Raw genomic sequence first — 21,172 nt, 5'->3', positions numbered from 1 at the left:
ACACTCAAGAAGTAGTACTCATCTCTCCACTCTGTGCCACCTGTCCAACGGCACTGGGTTTCTCTAACCACACCTACAATTTGATCTGCTAGAAAAGCCCACCATATATTTACAGTTTGTGTGCTCCCACCATTAGTCCCTATCTTCCTCGGGGGGGGGGGGGGGTAGGGGGGGGTTTCAAAGTTGGAATAAAAGACACGTGTAAAAATCATTTGATTTCAGTGGAAGAAGGTACTATGTGAATCCAAATATTTTACTATGGTGACCTGATATCTCTTCTAGAAGAGCTAGGTTAACAACTCCAAGACTGCATCATCCATCTACTCAACAGTGTGTGTTAGAGAAGGCTGGCGGTAGAGAAGGAAGGTGAGGAGAGAAGGATAAAAGATCCAAGAGAAGAGAAAGAGGAAGGGGGAAGGCGCTTTATCTTCTAAAAAGTTGACTGCTTTTGTTAGCTCTGTGCTTAGGGCTTTCCCGTTCACGGAGGAAGAGCCAGCAGATCTGGACGATGTGAATTTGCAGACCCAGCCAGGGGAATCCTGCTCTCCGCTTAGACTGAACTGGGAGATGAATTGGGCTGCTGGGAGGAGTGAGGAATGAGCAGCTAGCAGCAGCCTGGTGGCTTTAGTTGGCCAGCAGCCTCTATTGCTGAACAATGAGCTGCTGAATTCAGACCTGCTCACGAAGCCCCAAAGAGAACAATGAAGAAAGCCAGCTCTTCAGAGACAGACAGAGAGAGGAGCCTGCTGTGATTTTATTAACTCTCCAAGTACCTAATTTGGAATTCTCTCTTAGGCTGACATTTTGACCAAAAAAAAACCAACAACAAAGGTTGTTTTTATTTTCTAACTTAAAAGGCAAAACAAAACAATAAACACTTTTTGCTCACTTCCCTAAGAAGCATAAGAACAAATCTGAGCCACTTTAAGTAAAAGGGAAATATTTATGGAGCACCTCCTATGCACCAGACACTGTGTAATGTCTTTTATATTGGTGATAAAATAATTAATAACTGAGATTAAAGAAAATTAGTAGAAACCAGAAGAAAAAAATAGATCGAAGACAGAAGAACTTCTAAAAGTTACGTCCGGAGAAAAGAGTACTAAAATGAATAACAGAAGTATAAAGTGGGGGTGGGGGATGGGAGTGGGCTACAAGACATTAATGGGGGGATAGGAGGACCTATGTAATACTTTCAACAATAAAGCTTAAAAGGGAAAAAAGAAAAAGAAGTAAAAAGTGGAATTCTATAGAATGACACAGCTGCAAACTTCAGGTCTTTGAATCCAACAAACTAGAGGAGCAAGGCGGTGATCCTGGGCTTAACACACAGAGTTGATTCATTTATTAAATGGCCTCTGTGCACTCCCAAATTATGCTCTTTTTGCATTATCTTTTTCCTGTCTTAGAGATATAAAATTGCTACAGAGTCAAATTACCAATCTTTCCCTTTACTGCTTCTCTTTCCGTTCATACGCATAAAAAGACTTCACCCCAATATTAGATAACAAGTCAGTTAATACCTAGAAATGTAACCTTCAGAACTTGCAATGTGAGAGGAGAGATGAATACATGCTAAGATAAATGACTGTGTAAGATGATGAATAACTGCAATGAATGGATCAAACTAGTGCTGGAGACGTTCAAGGAAGGAATTGGTGCACAGGCTGAAGTGGTTCAATTTACGTCAGGAGAGGCAGGTGGGCAAAGGAGGACGACCTCAAGCAAGAAGGTTAAAGCATCAGTAATGGCCTTTGGAGAACAGTTTAGAAAAGAAAATTAAGAACTAAGTTTAGGAAAATGCTTGAGACCAGAATGTAAAAACCCTTGAAGGTGAAGTTAAGATAACTCATCATGTTTAATAAGTCTTGTTGTGTGTTTTTTATACCAATGTAACAACAGCTGATGCTCTCAGGAATGGTAACCTAGAGGAGACAGACCGAGGATCTAGACAAGCCACAGCAAACTGAGATGATGACAGCCAGTAAACCCATTTACACAGAGCCCAGTGATATGCAACTCACCCCAACTAAGACTGCCCTGTACAGAGGAACATGAGTCAATCTGTGCTTACCTCCTTCTGCTTCTTAATGATGACAGAAAATTCTGTGTATGGGATCTGTGGGTTTAGCTCACATCCCATTAAAGTGGCTCCTTCGTAGTCCTTGATATAGCCAACATATTTGGTTTTAGGTATTTTAATTTCTTTGGAGAAACCCTGCAAAGCAAATAATAAATTCATTCATGTGGGCATTGTGCACCAAATATATATTGAGTACTAACTATGTGCTAGGTACTGTGCTGGCATCAAGATATGCTTCTTTAGCCCTAGGTGGTTTGGCTCAGTGGATAGAGCATCAGCCTGCAGGCTGAAGGGTCCCGGGTTCAATTCCAGTCAAGGGCACATGCCCAGGTTGCGGGCTCAATCCCCAGTGCGGGGCATACAGGAGGCAGCCAATCAATGATTCTCTTACCATTGATGTTTCTATCTCTTTCTCCCTCTCCCTTCATCTCTGAAATCAATAAAAATATATTTTGAAAGAAAAAAAATGATTAAAAAACAAAAAGATATGCTTCTTTCAAGTTCTCATCATACTATTATTATGGGAAGGAAGAGCACGAAACCCTTCCATGAAATTCAAAAGCATCAAAAATCAAACATGCAGCCCTAGCTGGTTTGGCTCAGTGGACAGAGCGTCAGCCTGTGGACTGAGGGGATCCCGGGTTCGATTCGGTCAAGGGCACATACTTTGCAGGCTCCTCCCCGACCCGGGCCTGTGTGTGCAAGAGGCAACCAATAGATGTGTTTCTCTCACATCGATGTTTCTCTCTGTCTTTCCCTCTCTCTTCCACTCTCTCTAAAAAAATCAATGGAAAATGTCCTTGTATGAGGATTAACAACAACAAAAAAACGAAACAAAAAAAAAATCAAACATGCAAATAGGAAACAAGACAACATTTAAAAAAATAATTCTAGCAAAACACAATCATACTAACAAGTGTTGTGTTTGTTTGTTTTTTTAACAGAAATGAGTATTAAGTAAAATAAGGTTTAATTTTGCATTAAATTGCACAAATTCTCCCAAAGTGGGGGCGAGGGCCTCCAGGACTCTTAACAAATCAACAACTAGATTGACCTAAAGTCTGAAAGAAAAGCTTATCAAAAAAATACAGCTATTAAAATTCTGACGTTAAAAAAAATGAAACCCCAACTTTTCAGGCAAAAAACTTTCAGACCATCACAATGTGTGGTTGTGTCAGTGACATTAATGCTTTGCAACATGTTCATTTACATGCTTTAAGCTGTAATAACATAGTGCCACAGGGTATGTATTCATGTATATTTATAATATAAACATAATTTTCCTTACAGTGCCTATTTCAGGGTTTTTTGCAGAAAATTACTTGGGCTTCAGAACTATCACCGGCAGTTTCCTCCCTTCTCTTTCAGCAAAAACTTATTTTCCAAACAATTATTACCACCGCCTTCCAAGGGGACTATAGGCAAGTCATTTAAGGATAGTGGCTGAGATCTCACACTTTGCAATGTCCTTGCAACCTAGGAAAGCGGACTCTTAAGCCCTCAGTGAAGCAATCCCACTGAGTTCGGTCAGATAAGTTTAATTACAAAAGCCTCAAATGCATCCCCAAAAATGAGAAAAAAAATATATACAGGCCATTAATTACCTGACGTTGGAAGAAGGAATGCTTTCTACTCATATAAGAGCCTCTATTTTTTTTTTTTTTAAAAAAAGAAGTTAATAGACTTATGTCTTAAAATCTTTAAAATTGGGTAAATTAAAGAAAAAGCTATAAACAATGTTAAAACATGACATGCGACAGGAAATCATAAATAAAAGGTGAAACTCCTTATATACAAAGTTTTCATAAATCAATGTAAAAATAAATATTTTAATAGAAAAGAGGCAAAATACAATGAATTGGCAATTCAAAAGAAAAGAAAAATTAATATAAAGGAGTCAATGAACAAGGAAAAAAACGTTAAACCTTACTATGATCATCTAAATGCAAACAAATACAATTTGTTACCCAGGAAAGAGGTAAAAGCCTACTTTTCAATTATCACCCAATTTCCTGAGCCCCCTTATATACCACTGACAAGAAGAGAAATTGTTACAGTATTTGTCAATGCGTTACAAAGCCTTAACTATGTCTGGAAGCAACTCTACTTCTAGACATCTATTCAAAGCAAATTACCACAGGTAAGGGCAACATACACACACACACACACATACAGTCACTCATGTACACTTACATACAAAAAAAATACCTAAATGCACCCAAAATGTGGAATTGGTTTAATAAATTATTTTCTATTTATAAAACATTTCAGAGAACTATCAAAAGTCATATCAAAATTATCAGAATATATAAAGTAAAAAAAGCACGTAATTAAATTACAGAATGAGCCAATTTTTATATTTATATACACTCACAAACACACACAGGAAAAAATATTAGAAGGGTATATATCCAAACATCAACTAACATTAAATTTCTCTGGGTGGTAAAATTGCAAGCAATTTTTCCTCTTTTCTTTGTGTTTCACTACACTTTCTAAATTTTCTGCAATAACTGTACATGACTTCTGTAGTCATATTATGTAAAGAATGTACAAGGATTATAAAGCACTCTGAAAATAAGCGTGCAGCCAAAGAATAATCCTTTAAAGGCCAAGCTGAAACCTCTGATAAGGAAGGACTGAGGGCAACCAATCTCCCAGCCTGCTGTGCACGATGGAACCAGCAGCGTCTGGAGCTTTTCCTAAACATGGGAACTTCCTCTCTGCTCTAAAGAGAGGCTTTCCACAGATTGAATCTATGGCTCTCATACATGGAGAACTCGGCTCACCCACACTGGGATGAGATACCATAATTTAGAATGACAGGATGCAATATTATATTCACTCAGAGATGGCATTCATTCCCTCAACAAATATTTATCCAGTATGTACTCTGTGCTGGTCGTACCCTGTGAATCCAGTCTGAACCTTACTTAAGGCTTATAAAATAAATGTATGTCCTTCTTATAAGCAGAAAACAGTGAGTGAATGGGGACAAAGGAAAGACTTATTGGAATGAAGGCTACCTGAGTGCATATTTTAAAAAGGAACGACAAAACAGTGTTGCACAGTGAAAAACTTACCTGTTTCTTGAAATATCCGATTGCATATTCATCTGCATATGTGAGGAAGTTCAGGATGTCATGTTTTATATGAAATTCTTTCAAATGATTCATCAGGTGTGTTCCATAGCCCTATGTGGAAGGAAGTTAGTATGTAGACAAATATATTAGGTTCTGAAGAAAAAAAATGTCCTACAAATTCATCAACAAATACCGGTAAGTTTAGGAATTTGTACTTTAATATATCTTACCAATATAATACTAACACAATTTCTTGCATTTCTGGACGTTGAAATGAGTTACAAAACCAAAACATTCAAAATCCTTAAACTGAGATATAATCATTACTTAGAAATACAAGTTTCTGGTTCTTTGAGAAATAACACATGAAGGCTATAAGCTTCAAGTTCAACACTAAAGTTACTTGCTGAATATTAATAAAGTTTTAGGAGTAAATACAGATTATGAATTTCTGCTTATCCTCAAAGTATTTGAGAACCTCAGATGAAAGGAGCAATGTAAACAAACAGCGCTAATCTTTACTGGAATGTTAACTAATCCGAGTGTTTCCTGTGTACTGCAAATCAGCAGTTCTTCAACTGCATCATCTTATACACGGGATGTCAACTAGGTCTTATCCAAACAAGGTCCGAGAAGCCCAGAGTCTCTGAGAGAGCCTGAAGACATTAGAAATAACTAAAGCGAGTGAACAATGTTGAAAGAATGAATGATTGAAATATGAAAAACGAAACGCAATTACCAGGTTTCTCAGTGATGTATAAAACTTACGGGAAATCTATAAATTTAAAATGACTGTTTTAGAACCTCATAAAAAGAGACAAAATCCAAGCATCCAGACACAAATATCTTCACATGAGTATTTTAAAACTCGGTGACACGCTTTTATAAAGAACTCAAATGCGCTCACAGGTATGATCTCATGAAACTGTAGTAACTCAAGGGAGAGGGACCTCTAGAAGCCATCTGGTCTAGTTCTCTATCCCATGTGAGGCTGGAAGTCTACCTCTTCTGGAAATTATTCTCCTACTGATGTTACCCAAGGACATTTTAGCTTTTCCCAAACAAATCACATCGCTGACACACTGTGAGTTCAAATAAAACTCAAATAAAAGGATGAATGAAATCCCTCTCTTCTTGAGGACAAGAGAGTTAAGTGGGAAAGATAAACATATAAACACATAATTAGGGCACAGAGCTGCACTGTTCAATATGGCAGCTACAGGCCACAAGTGGCTTCCGAGCAACTGAAACATGACCAGTCCAAGCTGAGGTGCACTGGAGTGTAAAAGACACATCAGGAAAAAAATTCTTATTAATAACAATTTACACTTATTATATGTCAAAATGTCAATACTGTGGACATGGCCAGTTAAATGGACAATATGAAAATTAGTTTCACCTGTTTAATTTTACTTTTTTTTAAAGGTAATTTATTGTTAAATGAAGAAGTCACAAAATGGAGGGGGACAGAAGTCAAAGATAAATTTATAATTATACTTTTTAAAAATATAGACACTAGAGCCCCAGCCGGTTTGGCTCCATGGATAGAGTGTCGACCTGAGGACTGAAGGGTTCGATTCCCGTCAAAGGCACATGCTCAGGTTCCAGGCTCCTCCACGACCCAGGCCCTGATCAGAGTGTGTGCAGGAGGCAACCAATTGATGTGTTTCTCTCACATCAATATTTCTTTCTGTCTTTTCCTCTCCCACTCTCTCTAAAAATCAATGAAAAAATATTCTCAGGTGCGGATTTAATAAAAATAAACATATAGACACTAGAAATTTTAGAATTATATGTGTGGCTTGCATTTGAAGTTCACAATATATTTCTTTTGCGCAGCATTGATACAGAGGGATGTATCTGTACCTATAACAGAGAAAAAGGCTATAAGATCATTAAGGGAGAGAAGGAAGAGAGTACAGAAGGTAAGAATATGTGTGAGCTAGGCCTTAAAAGAGTTATATCATATGGAAAACAAGGTAAGGCAATAGATTGGCAATATAAATGTAAGGAAAAATAAACCTATACAAAAGATATAGAAAAGTGGGTTTACAACCTAGGGGTGCAAAGAAGCTTCTTTTAAAAAAACCTAAAATGCAAAAGCATAAAAGAAAGGACTAATTTACTAAGTAGACTACTTCAAATTTTAAAACCTTAAAGATATCATAAGATATCCTAAACAAAAGACAAGTGACGAATTTGGAAGGGTATAATTGTAACATATATTATAAAGATTTAATATCAAAAATACATAAATATTGCCGAAACCGGTTTGGCTCAGTGGATAGAGCGTCGGCCTGCGGACTGAGGGGTCCCAGGTTCGATTCCGGTCAAGGGCATGTACCTGGGTTGCGGGCACGTCCCCAGTGGGGGGTGTGCAGGAGGCAGCTGATCGATGTTTCTCTCTCATCGATGTTTCTGGCTCTCTATCTCTCTCCCTTCCTCTCTGTGGGAAATCAATAAAATATATTTAAAAAAAAAATACATAAATATCTTCTATAGGATCAATACCAGAAAAAGAGAGACAGCCTTAAAAATATTGTCAGAGGAAAGGAATAAGCAATAAATATTACTGACAAATATAAAAATGATATATGATCTCAATAGTAATCATAGCACTCCATCAGGAGAAGCAATATTTCACTCAATAGTATGAAAATTTCTTTTTTCTTTTTAATCCTCACCTGTTTTCATTGATTTTTTAGAGAGAGAAAGAGGAGAGAGATGCTTCGATCAACTGCCTCCCACATGTGCCTCAAACGGGGGTCAAACCCGCAACCTTTTGGTGTATGGGATGACACTCCACCCACTGAGGCACCCAGCCAGGGCAGTATACTCAAATATCTTTACAGCTCATAGTACCGAGTGTCAGTAATAGTAGGGGGACATGATACTCTCAACACCACTGGTGAAAATGTAAATTGGTAAACCCATGGAAAAGGGCAACCTGGGAACAATTTTTTTAATTTAGAGAAGCCACATTCATTCATGCAGCAATTCTACTTTTCAGTGTCCAGAAAAACATTTACAAACAGCATAAATATTGTCAATAGGGAAATGATTATATAAATTACGATGCATCCACATTATGAAATATAAAATAGCTCCCTATCTATACTGTTCAATGGAAATCTCTGCAATGATGGAATAGTTCTTTATCTATATGGTAGCCATTAGTTTCACTGTGGCTACTGAGTACTTGAGTGACTAAAAAACTGAATTTTACATTTTATTTCATTTTAACTGAATTAAATATAAATTTAAATAACTACATGTATGCAATGAATTTGAAGGATCCCTAAGACATAATGGGAAGTTTCTTTTTAGGTATGTACACTATGAATTCTATTTACAATGACTACAGAACACACAGTCACCTATTACATAGAGGTACATTCCCAAGCATGTAAATCAGTAGAGAAGCAACTGGAAGGATGCTCACCAAGCTGACAATAGTGAGGCGGCAGGGACTTGAAGGGGGAGTGGTATTTTTGTTTATCTGAAAATGTATTTGTGTATGAGCTGTCTAATTTTAAATTATTTCTAAAGAAAAATTTTTAAACTGGAGGAAAGAGAAGGATTGACTACTTGGAGGGAACTGCCTGTGCATACATATAGTAATGTCTAGAGATTAGTAGGAAATACGTTTTCTGATGAAATTCACTTTAAGATAGATGTGATTGATGCAAGAAAGCTAGGCTTTTGTTGTTTATACCATCTATCTAGTAAGGAATTAAGAGAACTATAAATTTCCCCCTTTCACCCACAATCCAATGATTTGCCTAAGAACAACAATAATTTTTTCTTTTGCAAACAGCTTCACAAAACCTACCTAAGATATGTCTCATCAGTGGTCACCTCTCCAAAGAAATTTTCCATAGTCCTAGTTGCTTGGGAGTATGGCTTGTGTCTTTTAACTTGAATCCTCTCTAGCACTGTGACTGGCATTAGGGGTAGCTCAAAGATTTCTTTGGTTAAAGAGGCATTGCCAACATTATACTATGAGAAGCAAATGTTTAGATTTCCACCCCAGAACTATTTCCCTTGTTTGTAGGCCTTTATCTTGAATTGCCATCAAAAGGATTCTTTTCCAAGTCTGCCTGGTAACTTCAGTGTTTATTTAAATATTTATTATAGTAAACAAGTATTCGGTATGTAACTTTCCAGTTGCATGTAATATCGAATCCAAATAATTCTTGGTTGAGGAGACAGTCTCAAGCCAGGTGAGGAACGTCTCAAATATCTTGTGTGTACTTTGAGCAAGGTAAATTCACATGCAAATCCCACTTCAAGCACTCGCAGGAATTTGGTGGTAAGCATAATACTCCAAAATGAGTGGACACAAATTCTAAAGTATCATTTAGCCAAGATTTTTAATGTATTAAAGAAACATTTAAAACCACTTATGAACACTCTGTTTTCACAAATGGGTGTTACCAAGCACTGGATTCTACCAAACTCATCCATTCTATCCAGTTTTAAGAGGATAATCTTTTTTTTGTTGTTCCTAAACTACCGTTAGTAAGTCACAAAAAGTTTTGGGGTTTTTTCTAGTTCTTCCTACTGAGTTTGTGATGTTTGGCCACCTTCCTTCAAGTCTTAAGAAAATTACATGGTTTGAGGGGAAAAAATAAAGTGCCCTTCTGGAAAGTAATAAGACAAAGCATCCAATTCATATTAAATACCTTTAGTTCCCCTCTGGTATCCCTAAAAGTGTCCAAGTCAACCTTAATCAACCTTTCCAAACAAAGTGGTTGGTGTAGCTTTCTTTGAAAACAGAAATTATGCAATCTTTTTTTCTGAAATTATAAACCAGGGATTGATTTGCCAGCTCCTCTCCCTACAAAAAGCCAAACAAAATTTTCTTTTTAAGTAAGTTCCTAAACTCTGGACATTTGGAATTGTTTCTCACTTTGGCTAGAGGAAAATAAAATTTAAAAAAAAAGTAATCGAAACAACAACAGCACCTTCTAAAGACACACAGTCAGAACCTCTTGAAAAAGAACTAGACGTCAGTTTCAAGCAAATCTGAGCCCTCACTTTTCTGGTCAGAATGACAAATATAAGACTAATGAATTTTGCCCTTTGATGCTCAGTACTCTGAGCCAAAAGCAAAAAGCCCCATTTGTGCTTTGTGAGTATAAATAAGCTCAGTGGCTATAATTGGCACCGTGAGCAGAGTAAGGCTGTTAATGAAAGCAAAGGTACCCACAGTACTAGCTGTAGCCTTCAAGCAGAGAATGATTGCTTCTAGAGACTTATTCTTGTTTTCTGCCAATGGCATTGCTTCTTTGTATCTGCATGAGGCAGCAATGCTTAGACCTGCACTGTCCAACACGGGAACCATGGGCCACATGTGCCCAGGCAGCATCTGAAATGTGGCTATAGTTCAAGCCAAGACAATCTCTAAGTGTAAAATACACACTTGATCTCAGAGACTTAATACAAAACAAAGCATGAAGACTGTCTCATTCATAATTCTTCATAGCATTGAGTACCTTTGCAATGACAATACTTTGGATATACTGGGTCAGATGAAACAGATTTTAAACATTAATTCCGCTGTCTTTTTAATGTGGCTGCTAGAATACGTAAGATCGCATGTATGCCTCACATTTGCCCAGCAAACTGCATTTCATTGGACAGCGCTGCCTCAGACGTTGGCTGATTTTTCTCAGCAGCCATCTAATCCTGAGCTGCTTATCTCTCCACCACCCGCCATACATTTGCATGATATTCTCTAGGGCTCCCCAAATACCAAATGAATAATCTTCTAAAGACACATTTCCTGCCTCCATTTCCCTAAGGGCAGCAGAATACAACACAATCTAACCCGGATCAGAGCTCTTACTGCCCATTGAGAGTCTAGTTTATTCCAGTCAGGCTGTGATACCAACCGTGATATCAATAAACCAGCAGAGTTCCTGGGGAGAAAAGGACCTAGGCCAAGAATACTCGGGAAAGTAAATTAGTCACACACACACACACACCACCCCCTAAAAACACTACATTCCAAACCCAGCATGAATACTTCTGAAACGTAGCCATAAATTTCAAATTTTTCACAGCTTCCCTTATGGAATTTCTTTAGTACCTGCCACCGATGAGGGACAAAGTCATAAGAAATCTTCCTGAAGTGTAAGCACCTAGATCATCTTCCTAATCCACATCACACCATGTCCTTGCTGATGGTTCCCTGTCTCTAGTTGTGTGTGTGTGTGTGTGTGTGTGTGTGTGTGTGTGTGTGAATCCATGAGTAAATTAACAATGAACACTATGATTTATTTTCAATCATCCTTCACTTGCCACAGACTATACCTGAGTTTGGGGCTGTGCAGTGTCCCTGTACTTTGTCCCAAGGTTCAACAGAGCCTTGGTAGAAGCACACCTGTTGGAATGTGGAACATTTATTCTCCTCAAGCATATACACATACACTCATCTGAGAGGATGCTTCTCAGAGAGTCCTGAACTCCACTTTGAACCTTCTCTGGACATGGCCCAGAGCCCTTCCCAATCTCTGCAGCTTTAGTTAAGAAATATCACATTCTGCCCTAGCCAGTTTGGCTCAGTAGATAAAGCATTGGCCTGCAGACTGAAGGGTCCCGGGTTCGATTCCAGTCAAGGGAATATGCCCGAGTTGCAGGCTCAATCCCCAGTAGGGGGCCTGAAAGAGGCAGCCAATCAATGATTCTCTCTCTTCATTGATGTTTCTATCTCTCCCTTCCTCTCTGAAATCAATATATATATATATATATATCACATTCTGCTTTTCTTCTAAGACCTTGGGTTACCCTTACCTTGACTTGCTCATTTGACGTTACAGCACAGAAAACAATCTCCGTGAATCCTTGGGATGGAAACATACGGAAACAGATACCACCAATAACACGGCCATCTTTAATTAAAGCAAGGGTTTTGTGTTTCCTGGAAAAATAAGATTATATCAAAGTTTTACCTATCTTGGTTATATAAATATACTTTTGAGGGGATGTTCCTTATTAACCAACCAGGAAGGAGTGGGCAGTGTTTTTCTTGCATTTCTACAGAAACCTCCTTTATCTAGTCACTATCTCGCCAGACCATTCCTTAATGTGGACTTTTAGAGCAAGCTTGCCCGTACAAGGCTTCATCGGAGATTCCACCAGAACAAAATGCCAGCCACCTAAGAATGCTCTGACGTTTACAAATAAAAAACAGAGTGCATGTTCCAGTACAGGAACAGGGGTACCCCCAATGCCAAGGGGTCCAGGGTTGGGGGCTAGGGAGAGAGTACAAAGTCATGGACAAAGTGGCATATGTTTCTGAAAATTAGTCTTACTCAGAAATATTATGGAAACATTATGGAAAAGAATACAAAAGCCACATGTACAACTTGCCAAACCTTGCATCATAGAACCCCGTCTTGACCTCTTTTCTGTCTAAAATGTCACTCTAATTGTCATATGCATAAATCACAGTCCCCACAGGCTATTGGGCTATATATATTAAAATACATTCAATTAGGGAAGTTTAGGTGTTGGGGGTTTTTTGAAGTCTTTTTTTAAAGAAATGAATTTTCAAAGTAAACTTGTCTGATAACCCAATAATTTCCCCAGACCCAGGCCACCATGGTACCTCGTTAAGGCACCAAAATCAAGAATGTTTTGACTATTAAAAAAGTGGGGCATCTTCTTAGTGTTTATATTCTTTCATTGCTACAATGAATGAAGCATAGGATAGTCAGCAGCCACTTAAAACACAAAGCTTCATGATTATTAACAAAAAAGTTTGTGAACTGTTGAAAAATTAATTTTAATGCCTTGGACAAGGCAATTAATTTAAGGGATCCCTGTATCCACCGTGTGACAAGAGGCAGCAGGATTCAGTGGTTGCCTATGGCTGACTTTCACTTTCTGAGTAGTTCCTCTTTCATTTAAAAAGGTAATAAGAAAAGAAGGAAGAGCAAAGCACCACTTACGGGTCAAAGACAAGCCGTGTGATGTACTCTTTGGGCATTCGGGGCAGCTGATGGGAGAACACGTTCTGTAGACCCACCAGCCACATCAGGATCTTCTTGTTGGGTTTCTGGTTCAGGGAATTGCCGACCACGTGAAACTCAATCACACCCCTGCGCTCTTCCATCCTGGCTGCCTCATCCCTGGCCGAATGTGCTGACAGAAGATTGTTCTGGGGTGCAGGAGACAGGAAAAAATTACACAGAGCTCTTCTCTGAAGAGAGTGGAGACAGGACAACTGTTATGGTTTAAATTTTTCAAGATAGAAAGTCTAGGAGAAGTGACTTGAACTGTGTGAGATTACTAGTAAGTTTCCCTGTGATGTGATATTCATCAAGGGGAAATCACCTCTCCAACCCGCCTTTCCTGCCCTTCCCTACCCCGACCACCAAGTTGAAAGCAAACCAGGGTAGCATAGCACGCTAATTCTCAGTGATTCTACCCCCATTTTGGACAGCTAGAGTGGCTAGGAGAGCAGAAGAGGTCTACCAGCTGGCTGCCGGGTTTACCCCGCTGACCTCTGGTCCAACCATCACTGCAGGGTCCGTGATGGTAGACATGACCTCGTGGATTAATTCCATTGGAATATCCCCCATAACTCGGGGTTTCTTGGCCTCCTCCAAAACGTGAGAGTCATTCATTTTCCTCTTTTCTCCTGTGATGACCAGAATAGAAGGGGAAACAATGGGTTATTTTAAACACAAAGCAGATAACATATGTTGACGAATCCAACCAATTTTCTAATAACACTAATAGGTATGAAAGTCAAATCTCCATTTACCCAGAGAAGAGGTGGCAGTGGAAGGTGGAAAAAGCAGGGAGAAGGTCACAATAACTGCCAACCATAGATCCATTCTGAACACTTTCTATTTTCTATGATAATTTTCAACTTGATATAGGAGTTATTAAAGCATTCATTTCTTCATTTGTAAATGCAAGGAGTTACTCCAGTTATCATTCATTATTAGTCTCTAACTTATTAGTCCCTTTGTGATCAGAGAACATACATAGTCTATGTAATAACAAAATGGCAACAATTTTTGAAGCTTGCTTTATGGCCTAAAACATGACCCATTATTTATAAATGCATTATTATAAATTCATAGTGTCTTCTTGGAATAAACGTGTATTTTCCAATTTTTAGAGCAATGATCTCTATATGTCCATTAGATTAAGTTTGTTGATCATGTTTTCAGGACTCCTATATTGTTATTGATAGTTTTGTCTGCTTGATCTATGAATTATTCAGACATGTTTCTTTGTTTTCAACTATTAGTTGATTTATTTCTCCTTATAATTCTGTTAATTCTCTCATATATATATATTTGTGTATATATGTGTATGTATATTATGTCTGTATATATTTGAAATATACTAGTGAAATGGTGTGTTGTTTTTTGGTTTTTTTTGGCTGGTGAATTTAATTTTTTCATTCTTTATCTCTCACAATGTTTTTTTGCCTTAAAATGATGGCTGACATAGTGAGCAGGGCCATTTTCAATGTGTCACACGCTGGGAAAGGCCAGGCAAAGACAAGAAAAACTTTCTCCCATTTTTCTTACTAAAGTGTACGGTGTCTTTTTGTCTTTTTCTACTATCACGTGTGGGGTTTTTTTCCTTATTTTTTTTTCTGTCATAGCCATGTACTTATTTTTACATACAAATTAAAATTTTCCTGTGATGTGATATGCATCAGTATGAACATGTTTTTAAAATGTATATGGTCTAATCTAATTGACTCTTCAGGAGTGAATCCCACTAAGACGTCTCCATATAGTAAGCTCCCTATCTTTAGTTAAAAAGGAAAAGAGCAACGTCGAGTACCTTGTCCAAAGGAGCTCAGCCACCAACCAAGCAACACACAGAATAAGTGACCTATTATAATAAACGATTATAGTTTTGTTTTAAGGTTCTGCATTTTGGGTTGATCTGTTAGACAGCAATAACTACCCAATACAGCTCAAAGTCATTTCCAGCCATCAAAATCCTGGCCATGAACAATCTGTAGTTGGTTTTAAGTCTACCTCTGGAACTTCTCATATTACAAAAGAACTTTTAGGGCAAATCACAGCCCTCTACTGTGCCCCCGACGTGCCTACCTGGGTTTGCCTCAAGCCCAGACGAGCCTTTGCCAGAAGGACTGCTGCTCCCACCATTCGGCTGCTCAAGGGAAGATGAGTTTGAAGTGTATGAAATCGTCCCAGCCACAGGAGGTGGGTTGATGACTGCCAAGAAAAGAAAAAGAAGGTATTAGATGACTCTTTTCTTGGGCAATGAGGAACCAAGTGCATGTGAGACCACCCCATTCCTGCCCAACACCACAAAGAAGTCATCTTTAAATAAAAGAAATAGGGTCAATGTGAGCATGATAATGAAGACAGTAATGGATTATAACCCACTGAAGAGAAGAGAAATATCTGAGTCCATACTGATAAAATCCGAAATGAACAGGCAAATAAATAAATGGGGAGAAGGTAAAGCTCTTCCTTACAGAAGAATGCCAACAAATAAATAAGAGAGGAATGATGGCAGCCAGCGTATAATTGATTCAGGGACAATCATCTGTGCAGGCTAAACCTTCTGAGTACAATTCTGATATGACAGGACAGTTTCTAAGTATCTCCCCACAAAAGTACTTTTTTTATTACAAAAGGAAAATGGTAGCATTGCAGTGGAGAAACCTTGCAAATACCACCTACAAACTTTAATGCCAACAATAATGGGAGAGGCCAACATCATGCACCTCCTGATATGATGCAAAATTGCCATAAACCACATCATTGAGGTAAGAGGCAAAAATGGAAAATAGCCTATAGATTAAATAATAAGGTGTAACCTTGCATCAAGGTTAAAGTTCCTTACTTTGATAACTATACTTGTTAAGTAAGAGAATGGCCTTGTTCTTGGAAGATACCCACTGAAGTCAGTAAGAAGGCATGATGTTTGCAAGAAAATCATAGATAGATAGATAGGTAGATAGATAGACAGACAGACATATAGATAGATACAGGGATATTTACAGAAACAAGGAGAGAGGGAGGGAGGGAGGGAGGGAGGGAGAGAGAGAGAGAGAGAGAGAGAGAGAGAGAGAGAGAGAGAAGAGATGATAAAGCAAATGTGGCAAAATTTTAACAACCAATGAATCTAGGTAAAGTAAACACAACATACAAAATTTTTATTCTAGTCTTTTAACTTTTCTGTACTTTTGAGACTATTTCCAAACAAAACCTTATTTTTAAAGCCTTTGTAAGGAATAGGATGTTGCTCTGCTGACTGGCTGCTGTGAGGGAGACAGACATTTTCAGTGACTCTGATCACATATAGGACCGAGCATGGCAGTGCAGACAGATGTCCAGAGAGAATGTTCATCTAAGTTTCAAGGGAGCCACAGTCCAGTGCGCAGAGTACATTCCCAGCAGCCAAGACAGTGATGGAATAAGTAACCCAAGCAACAGAGAGACACCAGTCCACAGCACTCTGAGCTGAACAGCAGTCCGCGTGCAAGGATGCAGAATATACTGAAGTGCCAGGCTACGTGGCGCTCCTTCCCGCACACCGGCCCCGTGGCTTGCAAAGTGCACGGGAGTGGTGCTACGCAAAGAGGAAGCTCTGACAATTCTGCAGACATCTGAGTACCTTGCAAACCTTCAGAGCCATCATTATGAATGGCATTTATCACACTTGCATAGATGTGCAGACGTGCCAATTAAGTCGATGATTGCACTCTTCTTTCCCCAAAGAGAACACATGGCAATTAAAGCAGAACAGGAGAAGACAGCCTGTCTCTGACGGCTCCGGGTAATGCTGAAGAGTACAATCCAGCTTAACTGGGTTACAACCTTAGCCACAGAAATAGACACGTAATTCCCAGAGGGATAGAGACAACTTCTGCCTTTTCCATCCTGTGCTACGATAGATAATTTGCTGGAAATGGAACAGACCAGGTAGTGTTTTGAGCAGGCAAGGGTCAGGGAGACTTTTGAGCAGGGAGGGTCTCTCCGGAAGACCCTCCACAAAAGAGCCAAGGTGACCCTGCTGGATAGCTTTGGTGTCCACACCCTGCCTGAAGGAGGAAACTGTTCATCACTCATTCCTTCCACAAGCATTGGCCTGCACATTCGCAACGCACAGCAAAGTAGCGGGATGTAGTGGTCAGAGCCCTGGCTCGTAATGCAGTCTGGTGTTTAGGAATTAGCCATTCCCGAGGGGCAAAACCCAGTTCTATCACTTAACGAGATCTGACCTTGGGCAACGCTCATCTATATAAAGGGGATAATAATAGCAAATTCCCAGGCTTTGTGCTAAGGCTTAAAGCAAACTTCACAGGCATGCACTTAATGGAAATATTGGTCGTTATTATTATTTTTATGACAAAACTGGGTCTCTGACCATCTAGGGTCACGCTCATAGAAAAGACCTACAGGAAAAAAGTGGGCCTCGGAAAGCAGGAGGTAAGCATGTATGAGCATGTACGACACCGTTATTCTCAAATACTGCTGCACATCAGAATCACCTGGGGAGCTTTTAAAATGTCCAGGCCACACCCTAGGCAAATTACACTGCACACTCTTGGGAAGGGACTCAGAAGTTAGAATTATTTTAAATCACCATGGGTGATGCCTTGTGCAGCCAAGTTTGAGACCCAAGGATAGGACATACTCAAGGCTCGGTGAAAGTGGGGAAGGAGGGAGATCCAGTCCTGGCTAGAAGGCACAGGAAAATCAGGAAGGGGTTTGTGGAGAGATGCCATTTGCAAGCTAGCAGAGAGAAAGACAGATCAAGGGGACAGCACAGGGCAATCCCGAGTCCATGCCCAGTCACCACAGAGAACACGCTTGGGAAATGCCGGTCTGAAGGGAGCATGTCCTACGCACAGATAGACCCCAAAGCGCTACAGGTTTTGGACCAGAGAGAGATGAGATCACATTCTATGACCTAAGGTTTAAAAAAAAAAAAAAAAGATGTTTTTGGTAACAAGAATGCAAACAGGACGGGTTTGACCCAAAACAAAATACCTCATTCTTTAAGTATTCTGCTTTGAATTTAAATATATTTATACTCAAACTTGGGCTCTAGATGAAAAAACACACACACATACACTTTTAACCACCTTCTCAAATGTGTGAATCTGAGGAAAAGAAGCCAGACTCAAAAAGTCCTGTGCTATGTGAGTGACCTTCTAGAAAAGACCCCCCAAAAAAAACTATAGGAAAAGAAAAAGCTGTGGTAGCCAGTGCTGGGGGTAGGGCAACGAATGGACACACAGAGTACAGCAAAATTTTCTGGGTGATGTTATGGTCTATATCCTGATGATCACACAACGATATGTATTTGTCAAAATTCACAGAACCATTTACTAAAAAGGGTGACTTAATTATTTATTTACCTTTTTTTTTTTTTTTAATCCTCACCCAAGGACATGCTTAGAGAGAGGAACAGGGTGGGAGGGAAGGAGAGAGAGAGAGAGAGAGAGAGAGAGAGAGAGAGAGAGAGAGAGAGAGAGAGAGAGAGAGAGAGAGAGAGAGAGAGAGAGAGAGAGAGAGAGAGAGAGAGAGAGAATCTCCATGAGAGAGAAATATCCATCAGTTGCCTTTCGTAGGTGCCGACCAGGGATCAAACCTGCAACCAAGGACTGTGCCCTGATCGAGAATCGGACTGGCAATCTTTGGGTGCCCAGGATGACACTCAATCCAACAGAGCCACTCGGCTGGCCAAAAAAAGGTGGCTTTTATTGTATGTAAAATTATGTTTGGAAAAGAACAGCAAGAGTAAAATTAACTTTCCTGGAAGCGATAGTCACCAGTCCCCACACTACACATTGAGCTAGAGCTGCTAAAATCTCTAAGTCAAAATTCTACATTCTGCCTTTCCCCGTGGCCACATATCAATGACTGCTTTGGCGTCTCCTGCCAACCTTCTCCGAATCCTCCTAGTATTGAAGGCAGAAATTCAGATCCTCTCTCTGGAATCAGCCTGACTCTCCAAGTCACATGTCTTCCAGCCTCACAAAATGCCAGGTGATGCCACTGGCTGACCCAAGGCAATGACAAGGATGTCCTGGCCCCACTGGGAAGTTCTTCATGTCCTGAGACTCAAGACCGCTGTCTTCCACTCATCCTGACAGTAACTTGATACACAAAGCAGACATCATGGATTCAGAAACTAGGCTGAAACCTGATTCCTGGGCATATCAGGCCGTTGACGGAGACTATGCGTGTCTTTAAAAAGAGCCAGCAGTGCCCTAGAGGGCCAAGCTGCCTGGTATTTTACACACACACACACACACACACACACACACCCCATAAACCTGTAATACGCAAGCTAAGCAAACCCAGTAGTAGGAGCAGTAGTTGTTTTCACTGATTTGCACCTGCTCTCCTCATTAATAGAGATGCAGATGCAAAATCTGCTGGCTCCCGTCTTCAATTTCTTGATTAAAAACACAAATAAATGCAGAGTGAGCTGAAAGTAACACTTCCTGGTTGTTCTCTGAATGCTGAAAAGAAAAAAAAATTTTTTTTTTTACCTGTTTGGATCCCTAGCTGGCTGGTTCTGGAAGAGGCCGACAGAAAGTCCTGATCCCAGATAGGAGAGTTTTGACTGTAAACTTCTTCTTCTAACATGGACAGAAACCTAGACACAAGAGTAAAAACAATAGTAAAATCAAAAACAAACATACTATACTGCCAGAGGGACCGCAGCTCTAACCCTCTATGGCAATCACCTGGACATCAGCATCGCACAATCAGCTCAGAGATATGCTAGGAAATTACAGCTCAAATGATGATTATTAGTTGGACGGTGCTGGCTTATTTAAACACCGAAATCCATTTCTACAAATTTATTTTCTTGGATTCTGTGTATCTTCTCAGCAAGACCTTGGTCCTGCAGGCAGCTGTCATTATCAGTCAAAACCGTAACAAAAGTTGCTACCATTTATCGAGTGCTTGCTATGTGCCTGCATTGTTCTAACTTCTTGAATCCTCACTGTCTAAAATACTTTACTTTAAAAAAAAAAATTTTAAAAAAATACTTTACTTTTATTTATCCCACACACATATAGCTCTTACTCTGACTCACCTAATTCTCATAACCTTACAGATGAAAAAACTTACAGCAGAGGGAGGTTAAATCACTGGTACAAAGTCCTACCACTAGTAAGTTCAGGACCAAGAGTGAATCAGTAATTAATTACTAGATTATACTTCCTGTCATGGTATAGACCAGTGGTCGGCAAACTCATTAGTCAACAGAGCCAAATATCAACAGTACAACGATTGAAATTTCTTTTGAGAGCCAAATTTTTTAAACTTAAACTATATAGGTAGGTACATTCTGATTAACTTAATTAGAGTACTCCTAAGGCTTAGGAAGAGCCACACTCAAGGGGCCAAAGAGCCGCATGTGACTCGAGAGCCGCAGTTTGCCGACCACGGGAAACCAAATGGATCTCAAGTTTTGGGGGCCCACAGAAATTACCTGGAGACCTTGTCTGAAACACAGCTACCCAAACCCCACCTAGACTTACTGAATCCAAGACTGTGAGAAGGGGACTACATTCTGCTTAAATACCTTAGACAATTCTTATGCACATCAACACTGAAGAACTGCAGTAAAAATACCAACACAAATCTACACGTCTGGTACTGGAACGTCCTTCTGCAGGCCACTTTTAAAGCACATGAATTCTAGTGGAAGAACATAGAATACTGGCTGAGAGCTTGGGTTCCAGACTCCATTTACAAAGCTCACCACTTACTATTTGTAGGATCTTGAAACAAGTTCTTAACTCTCATCTTTCCTAGTTTTCTCTTTTATAAAATGGAAATATCAACAACAATTCCTGCATAGGGTGGTAATGGGGGATAAGCTAATGTTTATGCCTAAAATGGCATCTAACCTCAGTGGTCCATTCATTCAACAAATATCGACTGCCCCCCTTCTATGTGCCAGGCACTGGGTTAGGTGCTGGAAGGACAGGGTGAACGAGACAACCACGTGCCCTCATGAA

At 39.5% G+C, this 21,172-nt stretch overlaps 1 protein-coding gene across 1 annotated transcript in view; it reads right to left on the bottom strand.

Moving 5' to 3' along the window:
- KAT2B (lysine acetyltransferase 2B) overlaps positions 1 to 21,172 on the bottom strand; it is a gene marked incomplete at its 5' end in the record, with an annotated part of 88,609 nt that overhangs the window by 9,130 nt on the left and 58,307 nt on the right. The window contains 7 exons of the mRNA XM_081106137.1: positions 2,075 to 2,218; positions 5,167 to 5,277; positions 11,965 to 12,091; positions 13,125 to 13,333; positions 13,680 to 13,816; positions 15,261 to 15,386; positions 19,688 to 19,794. Of these exons, the coding sequence (XP_080962263.1) occupies positions 2,075 to 2,218; positions 5,167 to 5,277; positions 11,965 to 12,091; positions 13,125 to 13,333; positions 13,680 to 13,816; positions 15,261 to 15,386; positions 19,688 to 19,794 (961 nt within the window). The remainder of the gene's footprint in view (positions 1 to 2,074; positions 2,219 to 5,166; positions 5,278 to 11,964; positions 12,092 to 13,124; positions 13,334 to 13,679; positions 13,817 to 15,260; positions 15,387 to 19,687; positions 19,795 to 21,172) is intronic.

The sequence above is a fragment of the Myotis nattereri genome, assembly GCF_964212035.1.
Source record: "Myotis nattereri genome assembly, chromosome: 14".
NCBI lineage: Eukaryota > Metazoa > Chordata > Mammalia > Chiroptera > Vespertilionidae > Myotis > Myotis nattereri.
Note: the sequence above shows the minus strand (reverse complement) of the source record. Positions and strands in the feature narration are given on the sequence as shown.